Raw genomic sequence first — 22,280 nt, 5'->3', positions numbered from 1 at the left:
AGACCTCCTGCCCAGGTCGAGTGGGGGCTTCTGTAAGCTTCCAGGATTAGTGAGGATTGGCTCAGGAGCTAGGTGGGCTTGTGCCTGCAGGTTTAAGCCTCTCCACCCCACCTGACAGAACTGGGACAAACCAACCTTGCAATAAAGATGGGAAGAGTAGGAACCCTCTTGATGAATGCAACTTGGCCTCAGTCATATGACTGTAGAGGTGGAGTGGACCGTAAAAAGCAGTTAGTCCAACCCCGTCCTTTCTAAATGAATAAACTGAGACCTGGCAAGATAAAATGACTTGCTCAAATCTTGTGGGTGTTTTAGAGGCCAGGCCAGAACAAAAACCTAGGGGACTTTTTTGGGGGGGTTTCTTTTCATCTGCTTTTCCCACTTTGCCATTTTCTGCCTCTACTTTTATCCAAATTTTACAGTTGGGGCACCAGTGCCACAGCACAGGTGAGGCTATTAGAATCAGAATCCTGATCTCCTGCCACGTGGGCACAGTGATCATCCTTCCACCAGACCTCAGGGCTCATTATTAGGGACTAACCTAGGCATTTCCACTGAAAGTAACTTTAAAATGCATTTTTTTAAACAAGTAGTTTAAGGAATAGTATTCACCCCAGGACATGAAACATAAGCAGAGAGCATTTATTGAAACTTGCTGCATATAAAACCAAGTGCAAGGTGCTTTGAAATTACAGAAAAGACCTGATCTCGATAACTTGTAGGATAACATTGAGGAACAAGTTATGCTGCAGAGCTTCCCTGGGATCAAATTGAAGCCAGTTTGCAGAGTTGTAAGACTTTTAAAAATATGTTCTGACAACACACCCAAATGGCTGACTGGGTAGGCGCCAAAGCCTCACTAACACAAGTTCTGCACCCTTGTACAACAGCTCCTCCACTGTAGTGATGTCCAGTACTCCCAACCAATCAGCCTGAGGGTCAATCCTTGCCACTGATATGCAAACAGCAACCAAGGCTCAACTATAACAGGTAATCACACACAACCCACACAAGGGACACACCAGGAGCAGCTTTGGTGACCATGGAGACTGCTCCCTGGGCCCCACAGGACACCTACTACATAAAGCCACTCTACTAAGATTGGGAGACATAACAGCCCTGCCTAATACATAGAAACAAACACAGGAGGCAGCCAAAATGGGGAGACCAAGAGAAAGAACAGAACAAAGCTCTAGAAAAAGAGCTTAACAAAATGGAGACAAGCAATCTACCAGATGCAGAGTTCCAAACACTGATTATAAGGATGCTCAGTGATCTAAAGGAGAACTTCCACAAACAGATGGGAAACATAAAAATGGATATAGAAACCATAAGACAGGAACCAGTCAGAAATGAAGACTACAATAATTGAAATAAAGAATACATTAGAAGGAATTAAGAGTACATCAAATGCAGCAGAGGATCGAATCAGTAATTTGAATGATAAGGTAGCAGAAAGCACCCAATCAGAGCAGCAAAAAGAAAAAAGTCCAAAAAATGAGAATAATTTAAGGGGTGTCTAGGACAACATCAAGCATACCAACATTCACATCATAGGGGTACCAGAAAGAGGAGAGAGAGAACAAGGAATTGAAAACCTATTTGAAAAAATGACTGGAAACTTTCCTTACCTGGCAAAGGAAATAGACATATAAGCCCAGGAAGCACAGAGAGTCCCAAACAAGATGAACCTAAAGAGGCCCACACCAATACACATCATAAAATGCTAAAGGTTAAAGACAAAGAGAATATTAAAAGCAACAAGAGGAAAGCAGTTAGTTACCTGCAAGGGAGCTCCCATAAGATTGTTGGCTGATTTCTCAACAGAAACTTTGCAGGCCAGAAGGAATTGGTATGAAATATTCAAAGTGATGAAAAACAAAGACCTACAACCAAGCTTACTCTATCCAGCAAAGCTATCATGTAGAATCACAAAACACATAAAGAGCTTCCATACTAGAAAAAGCTAAAGGAGTTCATCAACACCAAACCAGCATTACAAGAAGTGGTAAAGGGACTTCTTTAAAAATAAGAAGAAAAATAAAAAATATGAATAATAAAATGGCAACAATCTATGTTCATAGCTACAATCTACGAACAGTTACTTTAAATGTGAATGGATTAAATGCTTCAGTCAAAAGATGTAGGGTGGCTGAATGGACAAGAAAACAAGACTCCTACATATGCTGCCTACAAGAGACTCACTTCAGATTGGAAAACACACAGACTGAAAGTAAAGGATGGAAAAAGTTATTTCATGAAAATGGAAATGAAAAAAACAGCTGGGGCAGTGATACTTATATCAGACAAAATAGACTTTAAAACAAGAGAAAAAGAAAGTCCAGTAATTCCACTTCTGGGTATCTACCCAAAGAAACCTAAAACATTACTTCTAAGGGACATGTGCATCCATATGTTCATTGCAGCATTATTTACAATGGCCAAGATATGGAGGCAACGTGGGTGTCCGTCAGTGGGTGAATGGATAGGGGGTACATAGAAGAGGTGGTACATATATGCAATGGAATATTATTCAGCCATAAAAACATAAAACTTTGCCATCTGCAAAAACATGAATTAACCTAGAATGTATTGCACTGCGTGGAGTACGTCAGACAAGGAAAGACAAATATCATATAATGTCTATTATATATACATTCTAAAGAATAAAATAAATGAACGAACAAAATAGAAAGAAGCTCATAGATAGAACATTTTGGTGGTTGCCAGACGGGAAGGGGGATGGATGGAAAGGGGGAAGGGATTAAGAAATACAAATTGGTAGTTACAAAACAGTCATGGGGATGGAAAATATAAGGAATATAGCCAATAATACTGTAATAACCATATGGTGTCATCGACGTGATCACTTTGTAAGTGATATAAATGTCTAATCACTATGTTGTACACCTGGAACTAAAATAATATTGTATGTCAACTGTAGTTGAAAAATAAAAAATCGTTTATAAAAGAAAAAAATAAATTAAAAAATAAATGAAATTAAAAGGAAAAAAGATCTGACCTCATTCTAGGTAGCTTATAGTGTAGCTACTAGGTGTGATCCTCTTATTCTCCTCTTTTCCTCCAATTTGTTACTTCAGTCATCTCTTAAATAATGTTATCAGTTTCTAATTTTAAGACCAAGAAACATTCAAGTACAGATTATTTAACCAGCCAGCAGTTGGTATTGGAGGCAATCCTGTGCTCAGGTGCACCAGCCACTTGAAAGCCACATGAGGTCCCCACATGGTGCAAGGGGTGTCCTTTTGGGTCCTGTGATCAATGTCCTCAGAAGAGGGACCTGTGGTGAGCAACTTCTGAGTAATTATTCAAATTTCACTTGGTAGTTTAAAATAGAGGAAACAAAAGAGTTTATAAGAAAATGTATTTATAAACTCTCCTGTATTTCCTATGTGTAGGTCATTTGTAGGGAGTATGTAACATCATATTGAATGGTCAGAAAGATCTCTATCTTTGGTGGAAAAGACATTTGCATTTGTGCAGTGGTTATGAATTCCCACATTCAGGGAAGAGTTAATGAATCACTAAATGACTTTTTCTTTTAAAGTGAGGTATATATTGTAGGGGAGGGGTGGTAAATCAATGAGCAAGCACGGAAATATTAAGAATAAATAATAATCTTTTACGTATAAGAGGAACATTTGTCATTGGTACTCTGCAGCTCTGAAAGCAAGATGAATTCAACTAGGAATTGTTGGAAACAATTGGGAATTTTCTTTTATCAGTTTCAGCAGGGGATTGAGAGGCCTGGTTAATGTTCCTGTAGAGGTTTGAAATTCATCAATATAACAGAATAAATGTAAGAGGCAGGTAGTTCCTTATACCATGTACCAGAAAGCTTTCTAGGCTACAGGACTGCCATTTAGCTCCGGGTATCCTTTTTAACTGCCAATTTGAAGAGACTATAGCAGTCATTCATCTTGTTTTACGATTTATAGCTAATTCAGAATTTCTAAAGACTTTTTATTTCAGAACACAAAAGTCACATTTTAGGAAGATAGTGTCTGGTGCCTCCTGCATCCCCTTACTTTGCTTTTCTCTTCCGATTAACAGGGATGTGCACTGAGTCCAGAATAGATTTCTCACACCACATCCATGTCAGGACCATCACATTCATCTGTGGGAGGTTTAAACATGGCCTATACCAGCTGACCTACTTAGCAAAGCAAGAGCTAGATTGCTGAACTGATCAACTGACACTTACTGAGAACTTCCATTTGTAGCATACGAGTTGGGCTGGATGGACCAAGGATGTCAAGCTGCGTGTTAAGGGCAGTGGTGCCTCGTAACTTTCTGTCCTTTGTATTATACCCATTTTGATTGCAGAGCATATCTGCTTTTAGAAAAATGTGCTGTTTGCATGTATATGGGTTTTGAGTGGAGGAGTATAGTTCCTAAAGTACTGATGTGACCAACTTGAAAACAAATTCATGAAATAGGAGTTTCTGAAGGGCTGCATCACGTTGCTAATATGATAAATGTCCAAACAGCAGGTGACATAAGAATGACTGTAAAAATAAAAACTTCAGGCAGGGACTTGAAGAGTTTAAATGAGAGTGATACTGTTTGCAATTCTTCACTTATCCCTGGTAGGCCAGTGACCCATAACTTGGCTGCATGTGAAAATCATCTGAGAAGCATTTTAAAATTAGAATCACAGGCCTCCACTGCAGAGGTACTAAATCAGAATCTTCAGGGGTGCCATAAGGATGTCTCTTTTTCATAAGCTCACTAGGTAATTCTTAAGCAGGCACCTGATACTATTCCGGGGCCTGCACCCATGTATCCCCTGCATTCGGGAACCAGTAGACTGGTGTGAACCTCAGAAAAGAATAGTCAGAAAAGGATGTTGAGGTTAATTCAGCACATATCTCTCAGGGCAGAGTTTGTGCCGAGCACTATGCTGAGCATTGAGGCTGCGAAGTTCAGTCATTTAAGCAGATGTAAATACATTATATCCTAACACGGTGGTGCAAGCTAATTGCTACGGAGGCGTAGAAGAGGGAGTGACCTTCAGACCCTTTACCCCTGAATCCCTTCCTGTTGTGGGTTCCACGGCCTTAGAGGATCCTCGGGTCAGATTGTAACAGTTCAGACCAGGAGATAGTCCCAGATCAGCCCTGCAGTGGTCCTGGTTTACTCTCCGTGAAAGAAGGAATCCAGAAGCATCACTTTTTGAAAACTGTAATTAAACATCCTGCACTCTGTCCAGTCTCGTCTGTGCCAGCCCTCGTTGCACACGGTCCAGGTCTCATGGAAGGCCCCAGCAAAGCCTGAGTCTAGATCAAACAACAGGAGGGAAGAGGCTGTTCACACATAGCATGGGAGTGATGCTATTGTTGGTGGTTTCTGGAAGGCTGTGAGAAATTGCAGAATTAGTATCTAGGGTGGTTTCTTACTGAGGCTCTTTAGAGGCCATCAGTCGCACTATACTACTATGTCATCCAGTTAGTTCCATCTCTTTTCTTTACCATAATGGCACTTTCCTTCTAGACTCCAGTTCTCAACTCTTTCATGACCCATTACCCCCTTTTCAGGCTTGCCTCTTGCAACTGGTATGTAGGGGAGTTCTGCACTCTGAGCGGAGGTCGCATCTCTGAGTTAGTTGTACAGAGGCCTTTCACTAAGAGGCAAGAATAAGTCAAACTCTGTTTTGACTCCCGCAGATTTTGCTCTGTGGGGAAACCTCTTGACTGCAGGTTTTAGTCTCTGGGTCATTCTCTTTTGTGATTTACAAAAGGATCTTGGTCCACGACAAGGGCCAACTGGAGATTTGAGCCCATTTTGGTCATTTAATAGCCTTGCCTGAAGGGGAAAAGTACAGGACACAGAGGGTAAGAAGTCTTTAATGGAGTAGTTGTTGGTTTGTTTCAGCTTTATCACCTAGAAGTTTAGGAAAAGCTCAGGTTTTGTCATCACCTCTCCTTACCTAGGAAGCAGACCCATAACTCACAGTCCAGTGACATTTGGGACCGACATTGTACAGACTGGGATCTTAGTGTGTGTGAGTGTTTTTGGGTAACATCAATGTAGGCTATTCAAAGTATGTCATCTTGCCTGAATGGACTCAGTGAGAAATGTTTCATGAAATGTAAATCCATGTGTAGACCTCATGATGAAAAAGAGGAAGAGTAATGACTTGTACCTCCAGAGAGAAGGATGAAATGCAGACAGAGTCGTTGACCCGAGGGAGTATAAGGGCCACTGCTGGGATTGTGTCCTCTTTTTTCTCTAGTCATTTACTCTGGCAATTCTGGCCCTTTAGTAGACTTGGTCATTAGGTTGTCACTGTTTAATAGCTTTCTATAAGATACTGACATCTTTAAAGGCCACGTCGTGATGCTGACAGCTATGACTTGTTTGTAGAAATAAAGGCAGCTTGCCTTGTTACAAAATAAGGTAATGAATGAATGGGGGCGGGGTGTTCATATGTATCAGAGGTTTTTCTTTTTGGCCAAAGTTTGTTGCTGTTGTTGTTGGGTGGAATGCTGTCTGCCTGTCTCATGGAAGTATTCAGAAGGCCAAAGCAGAATTGTGGCAGGTGGAGCAGGGAAAGAGTGGACTGAAGGGGAATAGAGGCAGGGACTCTGTTAGCCAAAAGACAGGCCTGTGGGGGTGATCCTGGCCCATGGGAAATGAGTGCCCTTTCTGTCACTATCTATGCTTCAGAGAGATGTGCTGAGTTACCCCCAGGATGACATAGGCACCCCGATAGCAGACAGATGTATTGCTTCTTCTAAGGCAGCAGCAAGTGCAGCATTGGCTGTCTGCATTATTAAAGCCATGCAGCATGCAGTTTGGGGAGTTTCTTATGGAGATAGAAGAGAACTGAAAGTTAAATGCAGCACAAATTACCATCATCGTGTGTGAGCGCCACTCATTTAAATTTGTTCAGATGGCTGCTAGTCTTGGGACTTCTCGTTTTGTAGCTGTCGTTCCAGTTTGGAATAGAAACTAGCTATTGCATTCCCAAGTTTTGCTACTGTTGAGGCTTATTCTATTGTTTTTAAAGAAGGAAAATTCAGTGACCTGAGTTCTTTTTAAGGAATCCAGTTTTGCCTAGTCACTGTGACTTGACACCGTTTTGAAAGTTCAAAAGTTAATTCCCAGAGGGGAATTCATTGTCCAGGGAGACAGGGTGAGAAAGGAGTGTGTGTGTGTGTGTGTGTGTGTGTGTGTGTGTGTGTGTGTCCCACCCAAGTCCCTTATTTAGACTTAGTGCTGGAACTGCCAGGTAGGATCACAGTGGACTCTGTAAACTTCCATTGCCAGGAAAGGGGTTGGTCTCCAGAAATAGGAAGTTTCCCACAAATCTTCCCTAAAGTGAGAATTTGTCTCTTGGCAGCATTTTCCTTCTTATTGAGATAAGTATCCAGGAATAAGAAAGTTTAGTTACTTGGTTTTGAAGTTGCTCATAACTAGATTTTGTCACCTTGAGGGGGAAGTAAAGGAGCATGGCCTCTGTGTATGAAATCCTTCCTAAAAGAAGACTCTGCCACCATCAGATGTGTTTAGTTTGTGTGTGTTTCTCACGGGTGAGCCTCGTAGCTGCCCTTGACCCTTGAATTGGCTCCTCGGGATCCCATTCATTTTAGTCCTTGAACATCAAAGCCCATTATTACATGGTGCCATAGGAGATGCTCTTTAATGTTTCTGTCTTTGATTTCACAGTCTGGGGTTCCAAGGCTGTCCTGCCTATTGGATAAAGCAAAGTGAGCTTGTCAAGGACAATTGGATTTGGATTGGGGGAGGAAAGGAGTCTACGTGAATAATGACAGAACTAAGTAATGGTTGCTTAAATAAACATCCTACTACAAAAACAAAACCCAAACAGAAAACTATAAAGGCTATCATAAGAATCTCATCTCATATTCAACCTTTATGACTTTATTAGCATGTCTTTAAGGTTGTAGTATTATTCTGGGCAAGAAAGGAGCATAATTATCACAGGGGAGAGGTCCCAGGTTTTAAGATGAGGGTGAACATTGTGCATTTGCTTGTTTTCTCCCAACCTCCTTACTCCTACCCAGTGGACCATTTTCCCCAGACCTCATAACAAACTCTACCCAAATCTTTGACTCATTATAAATCTGAAAGACTGATAGCAACATAGAGTAAAGCAAGGAGCCCTTGCTGTTATCAGGCGTATAAATCATAAGGTAAAAGAACCAAGATGGAGTGTCAGTAACCAGCCTGGGGCTAGGGAAATGCTTGTGGGGCTCTTCTGGGTCCCTGAAATCACACTGAGTGAAGATAGAAGGAGACCATAAATGTAACCAGAGGATGTTTCACTGAGAATCGGGAAGTAATGTTATGGGTAATTCTATGGATGGATGGATCATAAGGTTGACAGATGCAGTACCACAGATTCAGAGTGGGGATGTACTTCGGATGTGCTAGGACCACTGCATGGCACCCGTATGTTGCTGCCCTTCTCTTCACCACCCTATCTGGGCTGTGGCTGCTCTGTTCCAAGTTCCTGATAAGCCATAGTGATAGGTATGGCATTTTAGCTCTTACCCTAATGAGTGGTACCAGAGACAGCGTTCTTATTTGTTCCCTAATTCAAGAAAGCAATACAGTTATTTCCCAGAATAATGGGTGTACTATTTGTAAAATTATTATTGTTTAAATAGCTGGGTTTTCTTCCATTCTATCCCCTTCAAAATTTTGTATAATGTGGTTCTATGTATTATCCAAAAGGTCAGGCACCATCTGATAGGGATGGTGGTGTCTAAGGGAGTAGGGAATGGACTCTCCATCCAAGAGAAAACAGTATGACCTCTTAACAGGCATTTCTTTACCATGGACACTCTACAGATGGCATCTTAAGGAAAAGGACTGCTCTCACAGAACACTAATTGAGTAGTGACATGAATAAGCCATTTCAAATGCACACCCTGCAGAGCGAAGAACCAGTCACAACTTAGGTGTCACCAAAGAATAATTTTAATACAGACATTAATAACGGATGATATGGTTTAGCCAGAATCCAAATTGGCAGGGGTTGGGGTGGGGTGGGGAGAGATCAGGAGTAACCCATAAATGGGAAAATCTAACAGCCTCTCTCTCTCTCTCTCTCTCTCTCTCTCTCTATATATATATATATATATATATATATATATATATATATATTCATTTGAGAATGTGAATTTTTTACTTGACAGAAACCAAATTTAACAATTCTTTGCACTGGTTTTGAGAGATTATAAGCTTTTGTAGCTTCAATAGCCCAGATGTGCTTAAAGCTACGAACACATAAGGACATTTTTGAAAGATGGGCAGGATCTAAAATTCTCAGGATGAAGTTGCATGCTAGCATTCTCTAAATTCCTATTTTCTGGGTGTAAAGAATACAACATCTGCAAACAACAGCTGGACAAATATTGAAAGATATAATTCTAGCTTCTTGCCATGTCGGCAAAAGCTGTTGGGAGGGAGGAGAATGATTCTCCTTGTATCAGTACCTTTTTATGGCTGAAAGAAAAGAAGTTCGATGAGTCATTTTGTCAATCCAAGGTTTCAGGGGAGCAAACCTAAGAAAACATTGTCAGAGGCATGCTGGAAGCAATCAGATAACATGCAGCAATTTACTAAGAAAGCCTGGGTTATTGGGGCAGATTGATAGATTTTACGTTGTTTATCTCGAAAACCTTAGCTGAGTTCCAAATATCTATTTGCTTCCTTGCCCTGCATTTCAGTAATTCAGCTTCATGCAAAGTGTGTCCTCCCATCAGGGTCTGCCCGGCAAGGGGAAACAACAGGAAAGACAGTCTGAAAAGGAAGCAGAGAACCTGAGCTGCTGTTAAAAAGTGATGCTGGTGTTGGAAGCACTGACATTTTAAACAGCTTTAGGTCAGGACTAGTAGAGCGCCTGCCGTTTGTCCAGCTTTCCTCACTACACTTAACAGAATGAGTCTCTTCATCTGATTACTCTTGTTCTTTTAGGACAGAGGGGAGACTAGGGCAAACTGGGTAAGAGAAAACAGTTGGTGACATAGCTACTGAAGACACACAAGAAAAAGAGACACAGAAGCAAGAAGAGGCCTCAGATCAGGGGGCAGCACCTGGGGCCCTGTGGCTCCCAGACTTTGCTGCAGGGACCCTAGACTTCTGTTTCTGGCATGCCCCATCTGGACAGTGAAGGGGTTGGAGACTGTGTCAGGTCCTTTCCAGCTCTCACCTTCTTTGGTAATAATGGCTCTTCAGTCTTGGCCATGAATCAATGTAGCAGAAGACTGAGAAGTTGTGGTGTCACTAAACCACGTTTGCCACCTCTTGGCACACACGCATGCCCTCGGCTGTGTGCTCCCCATTGGGAAGGCCTGTGGAACATTCCTGCCTTCCCCCTGTGAGGACTGCATGAGCCCACTCGAAAAGGATTTCACCCCTGGCCTGAAATCGGGCCCTTTTGATACCCTGTGGGGATACTTTTGACTTTTTGCTGCTTTGAAAACAAAAATACAATGTATTCGTCAGTGCATCTCCTTTCTTTATGATCCTCTATTAAACAAACAATCAAGCTCTTTTTCATCAGAGCCCAGCTGGCTGTCCCCCTGTGTCTGACCTGTGGATGTGGTGAGGGACTTGTTTGGGTCATGGCCCTGCTCAGTATCCTTTCAGTCATTTCTTCTGACTGCCCATCAAAGGTGCTCCAGAGTCTCCTACTAGTAAGAACTGTGAACTTTCTTGGGGACAGCGGCTGGCGATGGGAATGAGGGCTGGGGAACAGCACGGATCTCTTACTTCTGCGCAGTTTAAAACAACGTGTGGGTCTTGTTGCCCTATAACCAGAAGCACAGGACACTCTGCAATGTGACATTAGTTAAGTCTTCTAGGTTCTTGGTGGTTTGTGGGGACAACAACCATGGTTTGAAACCACTGACTTTTTATAAAACTAAATTATCTGATCAGACCTAATAACATGCTAATATGACCCAGGGAACTTAGGAAGTGAAGAGAGCTGAAGCTGTTGTCTGCTGAGGCTCTGCGTTCTGATTTGAAGCCAGCCCCATGGAACAGCCCAATTATTCCTGATTCCCAGCAGCTCATGTAATTTATTACGCTAACAAATAGGGCCTCCTGCTTCCGGCAAGTTGGTTTCTGTTGTTTGGCTACCAGAATTCTGTAGGGTAGAATAAATATATGGGGTAATAGGGCATATCAGATTAATCACCTAGGCCTCAGTTGTGATGCTCAATACTTTTTCTTCCTTACTATAATATTATAATACCAATTATAATACCAATTATAATATCACAGCATAGAAAGCTGAAGAATCTGAAGCCATATTCAACTTCTCCATACCCCCCCGTCAAATCCCCCACCATCACTCTATTTGGAAGAGTCACGGGTTTTGAGAAGGTTAAAGATAATTTTCACCAGGACTACTTACTGCATCACTTTTGTAATGAAACCTTGTCCAGTTTGGGTGGCTTTATTAGAAGGAAAGACTTGAGGAACCTGCTTGGTATATGAGCCCAGCATCTTTTTCAAGTGAGTGTGGCTTAGAAATGTCTGTATACTATCTGCAACTTGTCTATATGGTTTGTCTTCATATAGGAAGCTCTGGCTTCTCCATTCTGATGGCATAAAGCTAAACCCAACACCACCACCAAGAGTCCTCTTTCCGTCCTCCTCCAGTCTTGAATGCTGCTCTCGCACATCGTGTACTAGTGTTGTCCATCAGGAATGACCCCAGCTTTCTTTAGGGCTTCCGTCTCGGGCTGGCTCACCTATTGGAGGAAGCCAGAAGTCCAGGATCCTATGGGGACTTCACACAGAGGGTTTCCCAAGGGTTTGCTTATAAACTCATCTCCAATGGCTTGGAAACCCCAGCTAGGTTTATCCTGGGTGCTTAGGTATAGATGGGAATTAGAATTCTCAGCATTTACGTAGATGGGGCCGTAACTAAGCTGACCATAGGATTGGCAGCCCTCGGTATGACTTCTAGATGATTTCAGTTGCTGCTGTGGGCCAACTTTAAGCAATGAGGATGCTTCCACTGGCGATTTGAATATGTTCTGCAATTGTGATGCCATTTTACAGAACCTGAAGCCAAAATCTGTAAGAACACATATTTAATAGTTCTTTTAAAATCACATCTAGCTTTGGCTTGATATTTGAATATAAAACAGTCTACCTCATTTTCTTCTACCCAATTGCTGTCAACAGTAACTCAAGCCAGAATGGTAGGACTCATGGCCAGTATAGATGAGACTCTTTTGTCATCCCTAATAATTCATTTTTTTTCCTCCAAAACTGAGGTAAATTTACCTATGTCCAGCTGCTTCTTGCAACGGTAGCAATCTGAGAAGTTGCATTATTATGTACATACACACACACACACACACCTTAATAGATTTTGGACAGGTTGAATCCAGTAGTCTAAAGAAGTTCCTGCTGTCTCAATCTCATTATAAGCATGATTGGGGATTTTGATTGGTGTGTGTGTTTGTGTGTATGTGTGTGTAAGTTCAAAGTACTATCATATAAAAACCAGCCAACACAGCCTGACCTTAGTTTGGAAACTTGACCTTACTAAATCACCTCAGAGTCCCTGTGAGACCGACAGGGTTGTCATGTTCATTTACAGATGTGGAACACAGGCTATGAGAGTCTGCTGAGAATCCAGAGTTAGTAAGTGTTGGAGCTGGAGTTTGGACTCCAGATCCTGACTATTTCCCTACAACTTAATTTGCATGGCAATCCAACCACATGAATTCGGTTTTATTATCATCCTCATTTTACAAACAAAAAAACTGAGACCAAGGTGAAGTGACGTGCCTAGAATGCCTACAGTATTGTTTTTATATTTTGATTGAATTCAGTTATCATTTATACCAATAAAGTTTTGACTGGCCAGTAAAATTTCTTAAATTAATGAAGAGTGGAATCAGGCCACCTGACCACCTGTTGGATCATTAGGGAAGGGTACTGTATTTTGTCATGTATAATGCGCTCCTGTGTATAATGCGAACCCAACAATTTTGGCCCAAACTTTCAGGGAGAAAACCTTTCGTTTTAATTTTTTAATTCTAATTTTTATTTGTTTACTGTTAGGTACTTGTTTTTTGTATTATAAAGGAATTTTAGCATTTAATTTTTAACATATTATGATACAAGACATTTTATGTAACAAGTAATTACAAAACACAATAACCGATACAAGGTATGAGAAATTTTATGTACCAGTCACAAATTTACAATATTTACTCAATGTAGAAGGCCAAGAACTCTTGGTCATTGCAAGTTCTTTGTAAGTTCAACAAAACCAATTATCGTACTCCAGAGCATTATTTTGCACTCAGATATCATTACTGATTTCTAGAGTTACACTTTTAACTCATAAGCATAAATAAAAGAATTAAAAACATTTATATAGATACAGAATTAGTACTACCCATGTATAATGTGCATCCTTTTTTTGCCTCACAAATTTAGGCACAAAAAGTACGCATTATACATGGCAAAATATGGTACTTTATTTTAAGCTATAAACGGAAACATTGCTTCCCTCAAAAATAGTAACCAAATGATTTCTTTGGGAAGGGCTGTTGATATAAGTTTATTAAGAATAATAATAAACAAAAGTATAAAGTGTTTATTATGTGCCAGACACTATTCTAAGTGACTTTATGTATGCTAACTCATTTAATCTTTCCAACAGCCCTATACTATAGAGGATTCTGTTCTTCCCCATTTTACAGATTGTAACACAAGCACCAGGAAATTAAATAACTTGGCCAAGATTGCACAGCTAGTACGTGGTACAGCTGAGATTCAAACTCAGTGGTCTGGCCCAGAGTGCTTAGCCTTAACCACTCTGCAGTACTGCCATGATAGTCTGGGTTTTGTGGCTTTAGCAGTGAAGTTGCCCTTTATTTTCCCTTGCGGATTTTGTTAATAATGAGAGCAACTGTTGCAGGCAGGTGCGGGTGCCTTAGTTATTACGCTCCTGGTTCAAACATCTGGATTGCCCACAGGTATGTCAAATGAAAGAGACTTTAGCATTCAGTTATACTTTGAAAAATAAAAAGGAACTGTCCATTAAATGGTTAAGTATAGTGATATTTAAGGCTCATTTCTAGAACAATAGCTAACAAAATTAAGGTATAGTGACACTTTGATGCCTTTTTCAAAAATCCTTAGCAGTTAATAAATAGGTTCTAGAAAATTCCCTCATCTGATGCATAGTCACCGATCAGATTAATCCTCTGTAGTTCACCCATCTCTTCAACTGATGACCAGGGCATCTTCCTCGGGCGGGCCTGTCTTGGCCCTGGGCCTGCTGCACATCTGCTGTCTTCCTTAGAAACAGTGTCTTTCTAACCATTTAACAAGAAAGTATTTTCAGTTAGCCACGAGACAGACCAGGCTTCACTTTCTGCTCTCAGTTCCTACCTCATCAGCGACATTAGAATCTACAAAGAACACCAGTAAAATTAAACTGCTGCAAGAAGTTCCTGATTCAAGTGAAATCTATAAACTACTTTTTGAAATCAGAATAATTTTTCTCTGTTGCTTTGCCTTCGAAAGATTCCCACCCATTCTTAGCATCTTTTATGAACTGAAATGTTAATTCCCGTTTCTTTAGCAACTAAAACTTTATAGCTTGCTTCTGCTAGGGTGTTGGGAGTTACAAAACTTCTATCTACACCTGAAGCTATTTGCTAGTAGACAAGTTAGCATATCTTTCAGAATATAGCATCTATTTTTTTTCAAAGACGTTTAAACCAAAAACACATTTTAAAACATATAAATTTCCCACAGGGTTATTTTATTTTCTAAATGAGACAAGGAAAAGGGGAATCATTCCATTCTCAAGATAAACATTTTTCTGTCTGTTCACAAGGGATAAAATAGTATGGGGGAAATGGCTGGGCCTTTGGTCTCTGTTCAACCTTGGTACTATAATTTTGGCTCTGAGCCTCCACTTCCCCACCTGTAAAATGAGAACTATAATGCTACGAGTATGATTATCGATGAACAAAGAGGCCTGTTATAGTTAAGCAGGGTCGAAATGATAGCAGCAACTTGATTATAAGATGTCTGTACACTCTGCTCTTTCTAGCCCATAATTTGGAAAGAGAGCAAATGGTAACTAATAGGTAATAACAAGCCTGTTGGGAAGCCAACAGAAAGTTAGTGGCAGCTGTGCAGTGTAGGAGAAGAGCTAACGCCTTAGAATCAAATGACTTTTAATCTTGACTTTACTAGTCATTAGCTGGGTTACCAAGCAAGTTATTTCATTTCTCTGAACTTTAATTTCCTCTTTTATAGAATAAGGACAATATTGGCCTTTTTATAGCTCAGAAATATTGTGAGCATCAGATTAATAAGGAAGTGTCTTATAAACCGGAAAGTGTGAAGTGGCTGCAAGAGGCTTTGGAGGATGAGTCCTTATTGAAGGACAGTGAACACACGAAATGGAGGGGTTCTCGGCCCTGCCTGGGGTCCTACCCAGGTCCAAACACCTATATTTAGAAGATGTATTTTTAGATGCATATATGATGAAGTAGATATAATACAGTGTTTATGAAGAGTGTTTATGCAAAGCAGGAGATGAAATATTTTTTCTGGGAGAAATGGTTTCGTAAGTTTCTTTATTTGTACGAGTTATGCCTGGTTAGGAAATCTCACTTACTTATGAAACTGGAGGAAGGTGCAAGTTGAGGTAAGAATTTTTATTGGAAACAGTAAAAGGACTAATAGAGTAAGAAAGAAAAGGGTACCAGGAAGTGGAGGGAAAAAGTTTGGAGCTTAAGCAGGAGTTCCACTTACTATTATTAAACCTAATAATTCAAGGTTTAACATTTGCGGAAGAGGAACCAGCCATTGTGCTACAGTAGAAAACATCCAGGCATCTGGGGTTCCTTTGGCCCAGCTTTGACTCTACTGTTTTGAAGGAAGAATCTCACTATCTTTTCCATATGTGCAAAAGGTCAGGATTGTCAATGGGTCTCTCTTCTTTATGAAAGGTTGGTGATGGCCAGTGTGTGCACAGGATCTGGTTAAGTGGGAATTCCTTTGAAATTCTCATTTCTCTCCACAGCCCAGAGGTAGATACTGGCCACATTTGGGTATGAAAACTCTTCAGCCTTGCTGTGTTCTCCTGCCCCTTGAGAGTCGTGTTCTGTTTGAAAAGAGCTAAGAAAATGAAGGCTGTTTTTTCACTTGGAATAAGAATACCCTTCTCGAAGCAGTACGGGCTCGGTGAGAGTAACAGGATCCAGATGTTGAAGCTGCTGCTGATGCTCAGCATATGGCCTGTGAACTTCGCAGGCAGAGCTAGGCCTCTACTTCTCTAAAGAATGGCCCAGTTAACTCCAGAAAGGTGACGGGTGCCCTAAGCACAGCTTCTGGGCTTCACAGGCCCCTTGTTCCTTGGAATTTGAGCCACAGAAAGGGATAGGAAAGGTCCTGGTTGGCCTTATGATGGATGGCACTGTAGCCCTCTCTATAAGGCCCCACGGCCCCCAAAATACTGTGGGCCCTATCAGCTCTGGGCCACTCTTGTCTGTTAGGGGATGGTGAGTCTAAGATTGCTTCTCTGGTTGGCCAGATTGTTTGTTAAACTGAATGAAAACATTTTATTCTCTACTTGCAGAGGCAGCATTGCATAATGGAAAGAACATTTACCTGGAAGCCAGGTGACCTGGGCTCTGGGACCACCCTGGCCCCCAACTAGAAGTGACCATAGGGAAGTCACTTTACCTCCCTTTTCTCATCCAGAAAGAGAGGTGGGACATGGTGATGGCTGAGACTGCTTCCGGCTCCCTCAGTGTAGAATTGAGTGGTACCAAACTCCATCATGAGGAGAGTGATGGGAGAAGCAGCCACAGCCAGTCACATCTGTGCCATGGGTGAAGTGGCTCTTGTCCAGTATTGTATTCCACTGCAGCTCTGGGTGCTATGGACAAAACGCATACAAGGTGCAGGGAGACTTTCCATTGATCTCAGGAAGAATTCAGTCTTTGGCCTCAAATGCGTAATCAGCAGCTAACCAAGTGAGGGAGAGAACAAGTGTCCCTCAGCTACTATAATATTTCTCCCAAATGAGCATTCGGAAATCTCTGAGTTTCTGCCTCTTATTCTCATCATGGAGTGTTCAGCATCCTCTCCTGGCCTGGACCCTGTGCTGGATTCCTACCCCTACCCCGGCTGCTTCTCTTGTCAATTCCTGTCTTTCCCAAGTCATCTCTTTCTCTCTGCAGCCTCTGCTGGGTTTTTCTATGATGTGCTTTGTCTGTTGGTAGGATGGTTAGGACGGCTGTGTCCCCCTCCCTCGCAATAGCTGAAGTGCCGCAACGCTCCCCCTTCCCAACCACGTGCAGGCCTTTTGATCCCTCTGTTCTGCTGAGGACAACTGTGGTCCCTTCATCAAATGAGCACAGACTGAGACCTGCAGCAGCTCAGCCTGCAAGTCAGTCACCATGGCAACCAGCATTCCCTCTGTTCTACTGTGAAGAGAAAATGGCTGTTATGAGGAAGGGCTCACTGAGTCTATTACCGGGCTGTTTTGTCTAGGCCCCTCCTTCATACTGGCTTGATGAAGCTACATGCATTGAACCAAACGTCCATTAGCCGTTAGCCTTCAGATTTACTTTACCTAGAGGAGAGGCAGAAGGAAGTTGAATCCAAATGAATAAAAGCATTTTTTTCTACCCTAAAACTGTATTTTGGTGAGGAACCATTATCTATTCTGAGCAGACAAACAAGGAACTGAGTGCATACAGGAATCTGTGAGATCCAGAGCAATGTAGTTTGTCTTATCTGTGGAGTGGAATGACAGAGCAGGTGGGTATTCAAATAAAAATTCAGTGCAAGTAGCCAAGGGACCCGGGGAATTCTGTAGGGCATGGATTCACTAGAGCATTTCAGAAGTGTCTGACTAACGGGGGTGATAATGCTGGCTCCTGTTATGGAAAGAGATATATTGGTCCTACAGTCATCAGGGAAGGTGAGCATTCGGAATCCCCTGCTTCAAAATCCATTTGGACCATCACGTTGAATCCTCCTCTGCAGTTATGAAGCACAGTGATATAGCAGATTGGCAGGAGACGCCTGTGCAGTTCCAGAGTGGCGGGCTTCCCTCGTAACAGCTGCGAAGACACTTCAGGTTGATTTCCAGAAGTAACTACTTGGGCTACTAATTCCTGTGCATCTCAGAAGTGCTGCTGATTGGAGCAGGACCGTAGCTTTCTCAAGGGGTCAGAACATTTAGGGTAGAGGTCACCCCAAATCTCCCAAAGGACATTGCACTATCTGGTAGAGGATAGCAGTTCCACAGGTAGTGGTCTGGACTGTGTCCACTCCCAGCTTCAGTGCAAGAACCTGTGGATTCGTTTGTGGTAACAAGATCTTAAAACCCAAACAAATTGCTTCCCTTCACTCTTTCTTAAAGTGAGCAGGAGACCCTGATTTTGAATGAAAGCTCTGGGTTTCGTTCACAAAAATTCGAATGTGTGCTTAAACTGGACTTTGTCTTTTTCAGTTTCTCTGCAAGTGGATATTGTTCCCAGTCAAGGGGAAATCAGCGTTGGAGAGTCCAAGTTCTTCCTATGCCAAGGCAAGTGCCCCGGGCCCCAGTGCATTTCAGGACAGCCTCCCAGCAGAGCAGGAGCCAGTGAGTGGGCTGTGTGTGCTGCGCTGATCGCGCTGCACCTAGGATTCTTGGCATTGCTTTGCTGCAGGATCAACAGTGTGACTTGAGAGCCAGGGTAGTTCTCGGGCCCTCTTCCTTTCCCTCAAAGGGCTGCCCTAACACAGTGAAATGTGTCCGCTGGACTTCTGCTCCATGGTGAGGAGCTCCAGGGATTGCCTTAGGAAAGTCAGCAAAACTCCCAGAAGCGTGAATCACCCCGGTCCCCTACTCTGTACACATCCAGAGTTCTGTAAATGACAACGGAGAACAGAAATGATGCTTCAGTGGGTCAGTATAAGGCTTATTTCTCAGAATCCCCCAGAACAGGAAAATCAAAGATCTAAAACTTGCCTGCAAGAAAAGTGAGTACTGGCATCTCGTTTGCTGTGAGGACATGTGTCCTGGGTTTCCAAGTCTATTGTGAATACCAATATCGGGTCCGTTGTCCCCACAAGATCTCGGGGATTTATCAGACCTGGTGTCCTTGTTTTTCCTTTAGAAATTATGGTTTATTTCAACAGCTCAGATAATTATGTCCTGTGGAGGAAAAGTCTTCATTTTAGGCTTTGGATTTTTCGATATGTAATATGACTGAGATTTGGCACATGGGAGAACCAGGAAAGAGCTGAGCTAGATGTAAACTGTGACATTTAGCAAGCAGCTTTTAGCAGGGGGGTCTTGAAATGCTATCATGATTTGCATTGGATGAGGTGGCTTGTGGTCGCCGGATGTGCTCACTCCAGCTTTGGCTTCATTACAGCAATTTAGATGATCTGGAGATGCAGCCATGGAGCCCGCAGCACATCTTGCAAATAGCGATATTTATTGAAAACATGATGGGCCCTGAAAGGAAGACTGCTTCATTTTCACACGAAGCATCTGTGCAGGGCTGGGTGGTGTGGGTCTGGGAAGGGCTCTGTACAGAGAGGCAGGGCAAAGCCGCATCCCCAGGTCCAAGAGCCCTTACTCCAGTTCAGTGTCCACGACAGCTAAGCAGCAGTGTCTGCCTCTCCAAGGTGCCTGGGGAAAGGAAGCCTGGGTGATTCTGTCTATCGTCTTCACAGCATTTGTGGAGATGAATTTGTCTGTCTCAGGCAGGGGGTGCTGAAATGACAGTCATGACAGTTGATGCAGGCAGATGCTAGAATAAAAGTGGTTGGAGTCCGCACTTCTAGACTAGCTGGTGTCTCTTCTTCTGCTCTGGAGACCATAATCTAAGCCCTTGGAAAACAAGCTGATCAGTTGGCTCAAACCAGCTAGGCCCTTGAGCTCAAACCCTAGATATACTAACTCCCTTCCCCGCCCCCATTCTGTGAGGCTAGATTGTAAGCTCCTTCCCCTAGAAGCCTCCTGAGTGCTTGGCACACAGTAGGTCCTCAACAAATATCTCTTCTCTTCCCTCATTAAGGATAGGACCACCATGAGAAATATTGACGCAAGGTATTGTTGAGTTCTTCCCAAATACTATAAGTGGTGTTATGTATGTAACAATTAAATACAGAAGCCAGAATGACATTCTAATGTAAGTGGCCACCCCTCCCTGATCATCAAGCCTGGTGATCTCTTGTTCAGTAGCTCTGCCTGAGTACCCACTGTCACCCTGGAGGGGATTTTGTCTTTTCCACTTCTGTGGTTTGAAAATAATCTCTTCCCCTTTAGTGGCAGGAGATGCCAAAGACAAAGACATCTCCTGGTTCTCCCCCAACGGAGAAAAGCTCACCCCGAACCAGCAGCGGATCTCAGTGGTATGGAATGATGACTCTTCTTCCACCCTCACCATCTACAATGCCAACATTGATGACGCTGGCATTTACAAGTGTGTGGTCACTGGCGAGGATGGCAGTGAGTCAGAGGCCACGGTCAACGTGAAGATCTTTCGTAAGAGCCTCCTCCTCCTTCTCCTTCTATATCCTTGTCCTCTTCTTCTGCCGGGAAGACACATGAGCAACAGACAGAGGGGGATGGCAGTAAAGGACCAATTGATAGCTTGGCAGGGCCCCTTTCCTCCTTTCCTCACCCTGAGTATTTTCTAAATTGAGCTAAGAGCTCCAATATGTTCTTAAATGATTCTTGGCCAACTCAGAACTCACAGCCTGGGTTCATGCTGATCACAGCTATGTCCCATTGGCCTCCATTCTCTAAATTCAAATTACATAGTTCCCAGAGGTCTATTTTGGGTTCCCTTATTTCTTCCCCATGTGTTGACTGACTATTGTACAATTCAGATTTTCCCCTCCTGCTTCACTCTCCCCTGCTTGTAATGGAGTCCAAAGGCACAGTGGGGTGTGGGGGATTATTATTTGAACAGTCTGTGCCACTCAGAGCAAGCAGTTCCCATTGCCACTAAAACCTGGTCTTGAGGTGGTATCGCATTACCTTGTTATCATGCATCTGTCCCATTGGCCAGTGTAATGGTGGGTGACAGCTAATGGAATGGTGTTGATTGCCACAGTATTTACTGCCACTAAGCCTGCTTTTCTTCTGTACTGTTCTTCACAATTCTCTATGTGTAGGAAAGTTGGGGTTGGGGTGCCAAACAGAGTGGGAGACAGAGAAGGGATTGATGACTCCTATTCTTTATTGTGGAATAGGTGTTCTACCAATTCATTCTACCTATGCATTGTGTCTCAATGGCACCATCCCACGTGGCAAGGGACACTTGGTAAAGACACTCCTTTCCTTCCATAGACCCTTTTCTGTACAAAGTGTGAAAATTTAGCACTCAGTGAATAGATGTTGATTGCCAAACTTTGACAGTATATTCCCCTACTGCGCCAGCCGCTCCACCTGACATCTTTGGCCAAGCACTGGGTGGGACCCTTTCTTGTACCACTGTATATATGGATTGAGAGTTGCCTGCAACTCGAATCCAGGCAATATGGGTCCAGTGAAAAGGGATCATTGTGGGAGAACCAACTGTTTTCCCTCACTCGTCTCTTGCTTATTTTCCAGAGAAGCTCATGTTTAAGAATGCCCCAACCCCTCAGGAGTTCAGAGAGGGGGAAGATGCCGTGATTGTGTGTGATGTCGTCAGCTCCCTCCCCCCAACCATCATCTGGAAACACAAAGGTCGTGATGTCATCCTGAAAAAAGATGGTGAGACCTAAATTCCTTGGCAGCTGCCTTTTCCCCTGACTATTGTACAATTCAGATACAAAGTCCCCTAGGGTTTCCACCTCTACCAGCATCTGAGACATTCCAACCCAAACTCAGATTCCAGTGTCTCAGAACCACATGCAGTTTCCAGGTCCTGAATGGATGTATGTCTATAGCTTGTATATTCAGGCTCTTAACTTTCCCTCCAAAGAAAAAGACAAATTTTAATTTCCAGTCAAGATAGTAGAGTAAACACTGTGCTTACCTTCGCTCATGACTGCGTCAAAATTACAACTAAACTACAAAACAACCATCATTGAGAATTGCTCCAAATCTTGCTGAACTGAAGCCCTACAACTAAGGACATGCAGAAGAAGCCACCTTGAGACTGGTAATAGGGGCTGGTCCCACACCCAATTTTTGATGGTGTGACTATCAAAAATTGGGAGGGATATCTTGGATGTGGAGGTCCCCGCAGAGGAGCATGGGATCCCAGCCCCTCCCCAGCCCAGGATTC

The 22,280-nt window shown here is 42.6% G+C and overlaps 1 protein-coding gene across 31 annotated transcripts in view; it reads left to right on the top strand.

Moving 5' to 3' along the window:
- The window catches only part of NCAM1 (neural cell adhesion molecule 1), a 308,388-nt gene that overhangs the window by 221,751 nt on the left and 64,357 nt on the right, over positions 1 to 22,280 (top strand). For all 31 annotated transcript variants that reach the window (XM_019753325.2, XM_019753318.2, XM_019753323.2 and 28 more), the window contains exons 2-4: positions 18,518 to 18,592; positions 20,327 to 20,545; positions 21,620 to 21,763. In XM_019753325.2, the coding sequence (XP_019608884.1) occupies positions 18,518 to 18,592; positions 20,327 to 20,545; positions 21,620 to 21,763 (438 nt within the window). The remainder of the gene's footprint in view (positions 1 to 18,517; positions 18,593 to 20,326; positions 20,546 to 21,619; positions 21,764 to 22,280) is intronic.

This window comes from Rhinolophus sinicus, linkage group LG06 (genome assembly GCF_036562045.2).
Source record: "Rhinolophus sinicus isolate RSC01 linkage group LG06, ASM3656204v1, whole genome shotgun sequence".
Lineage (NCBI taxonomy): Eukaryota > Metazoa > Chordata > Mammalia > Chiroptera > Rhinolophidae > Rhinolophus > Rhinolophus sinicus.
Note: the sequence above shows the minus strand (reverse complement) of the source record. Positions and strands in the feature narration are given on the sequence as shown.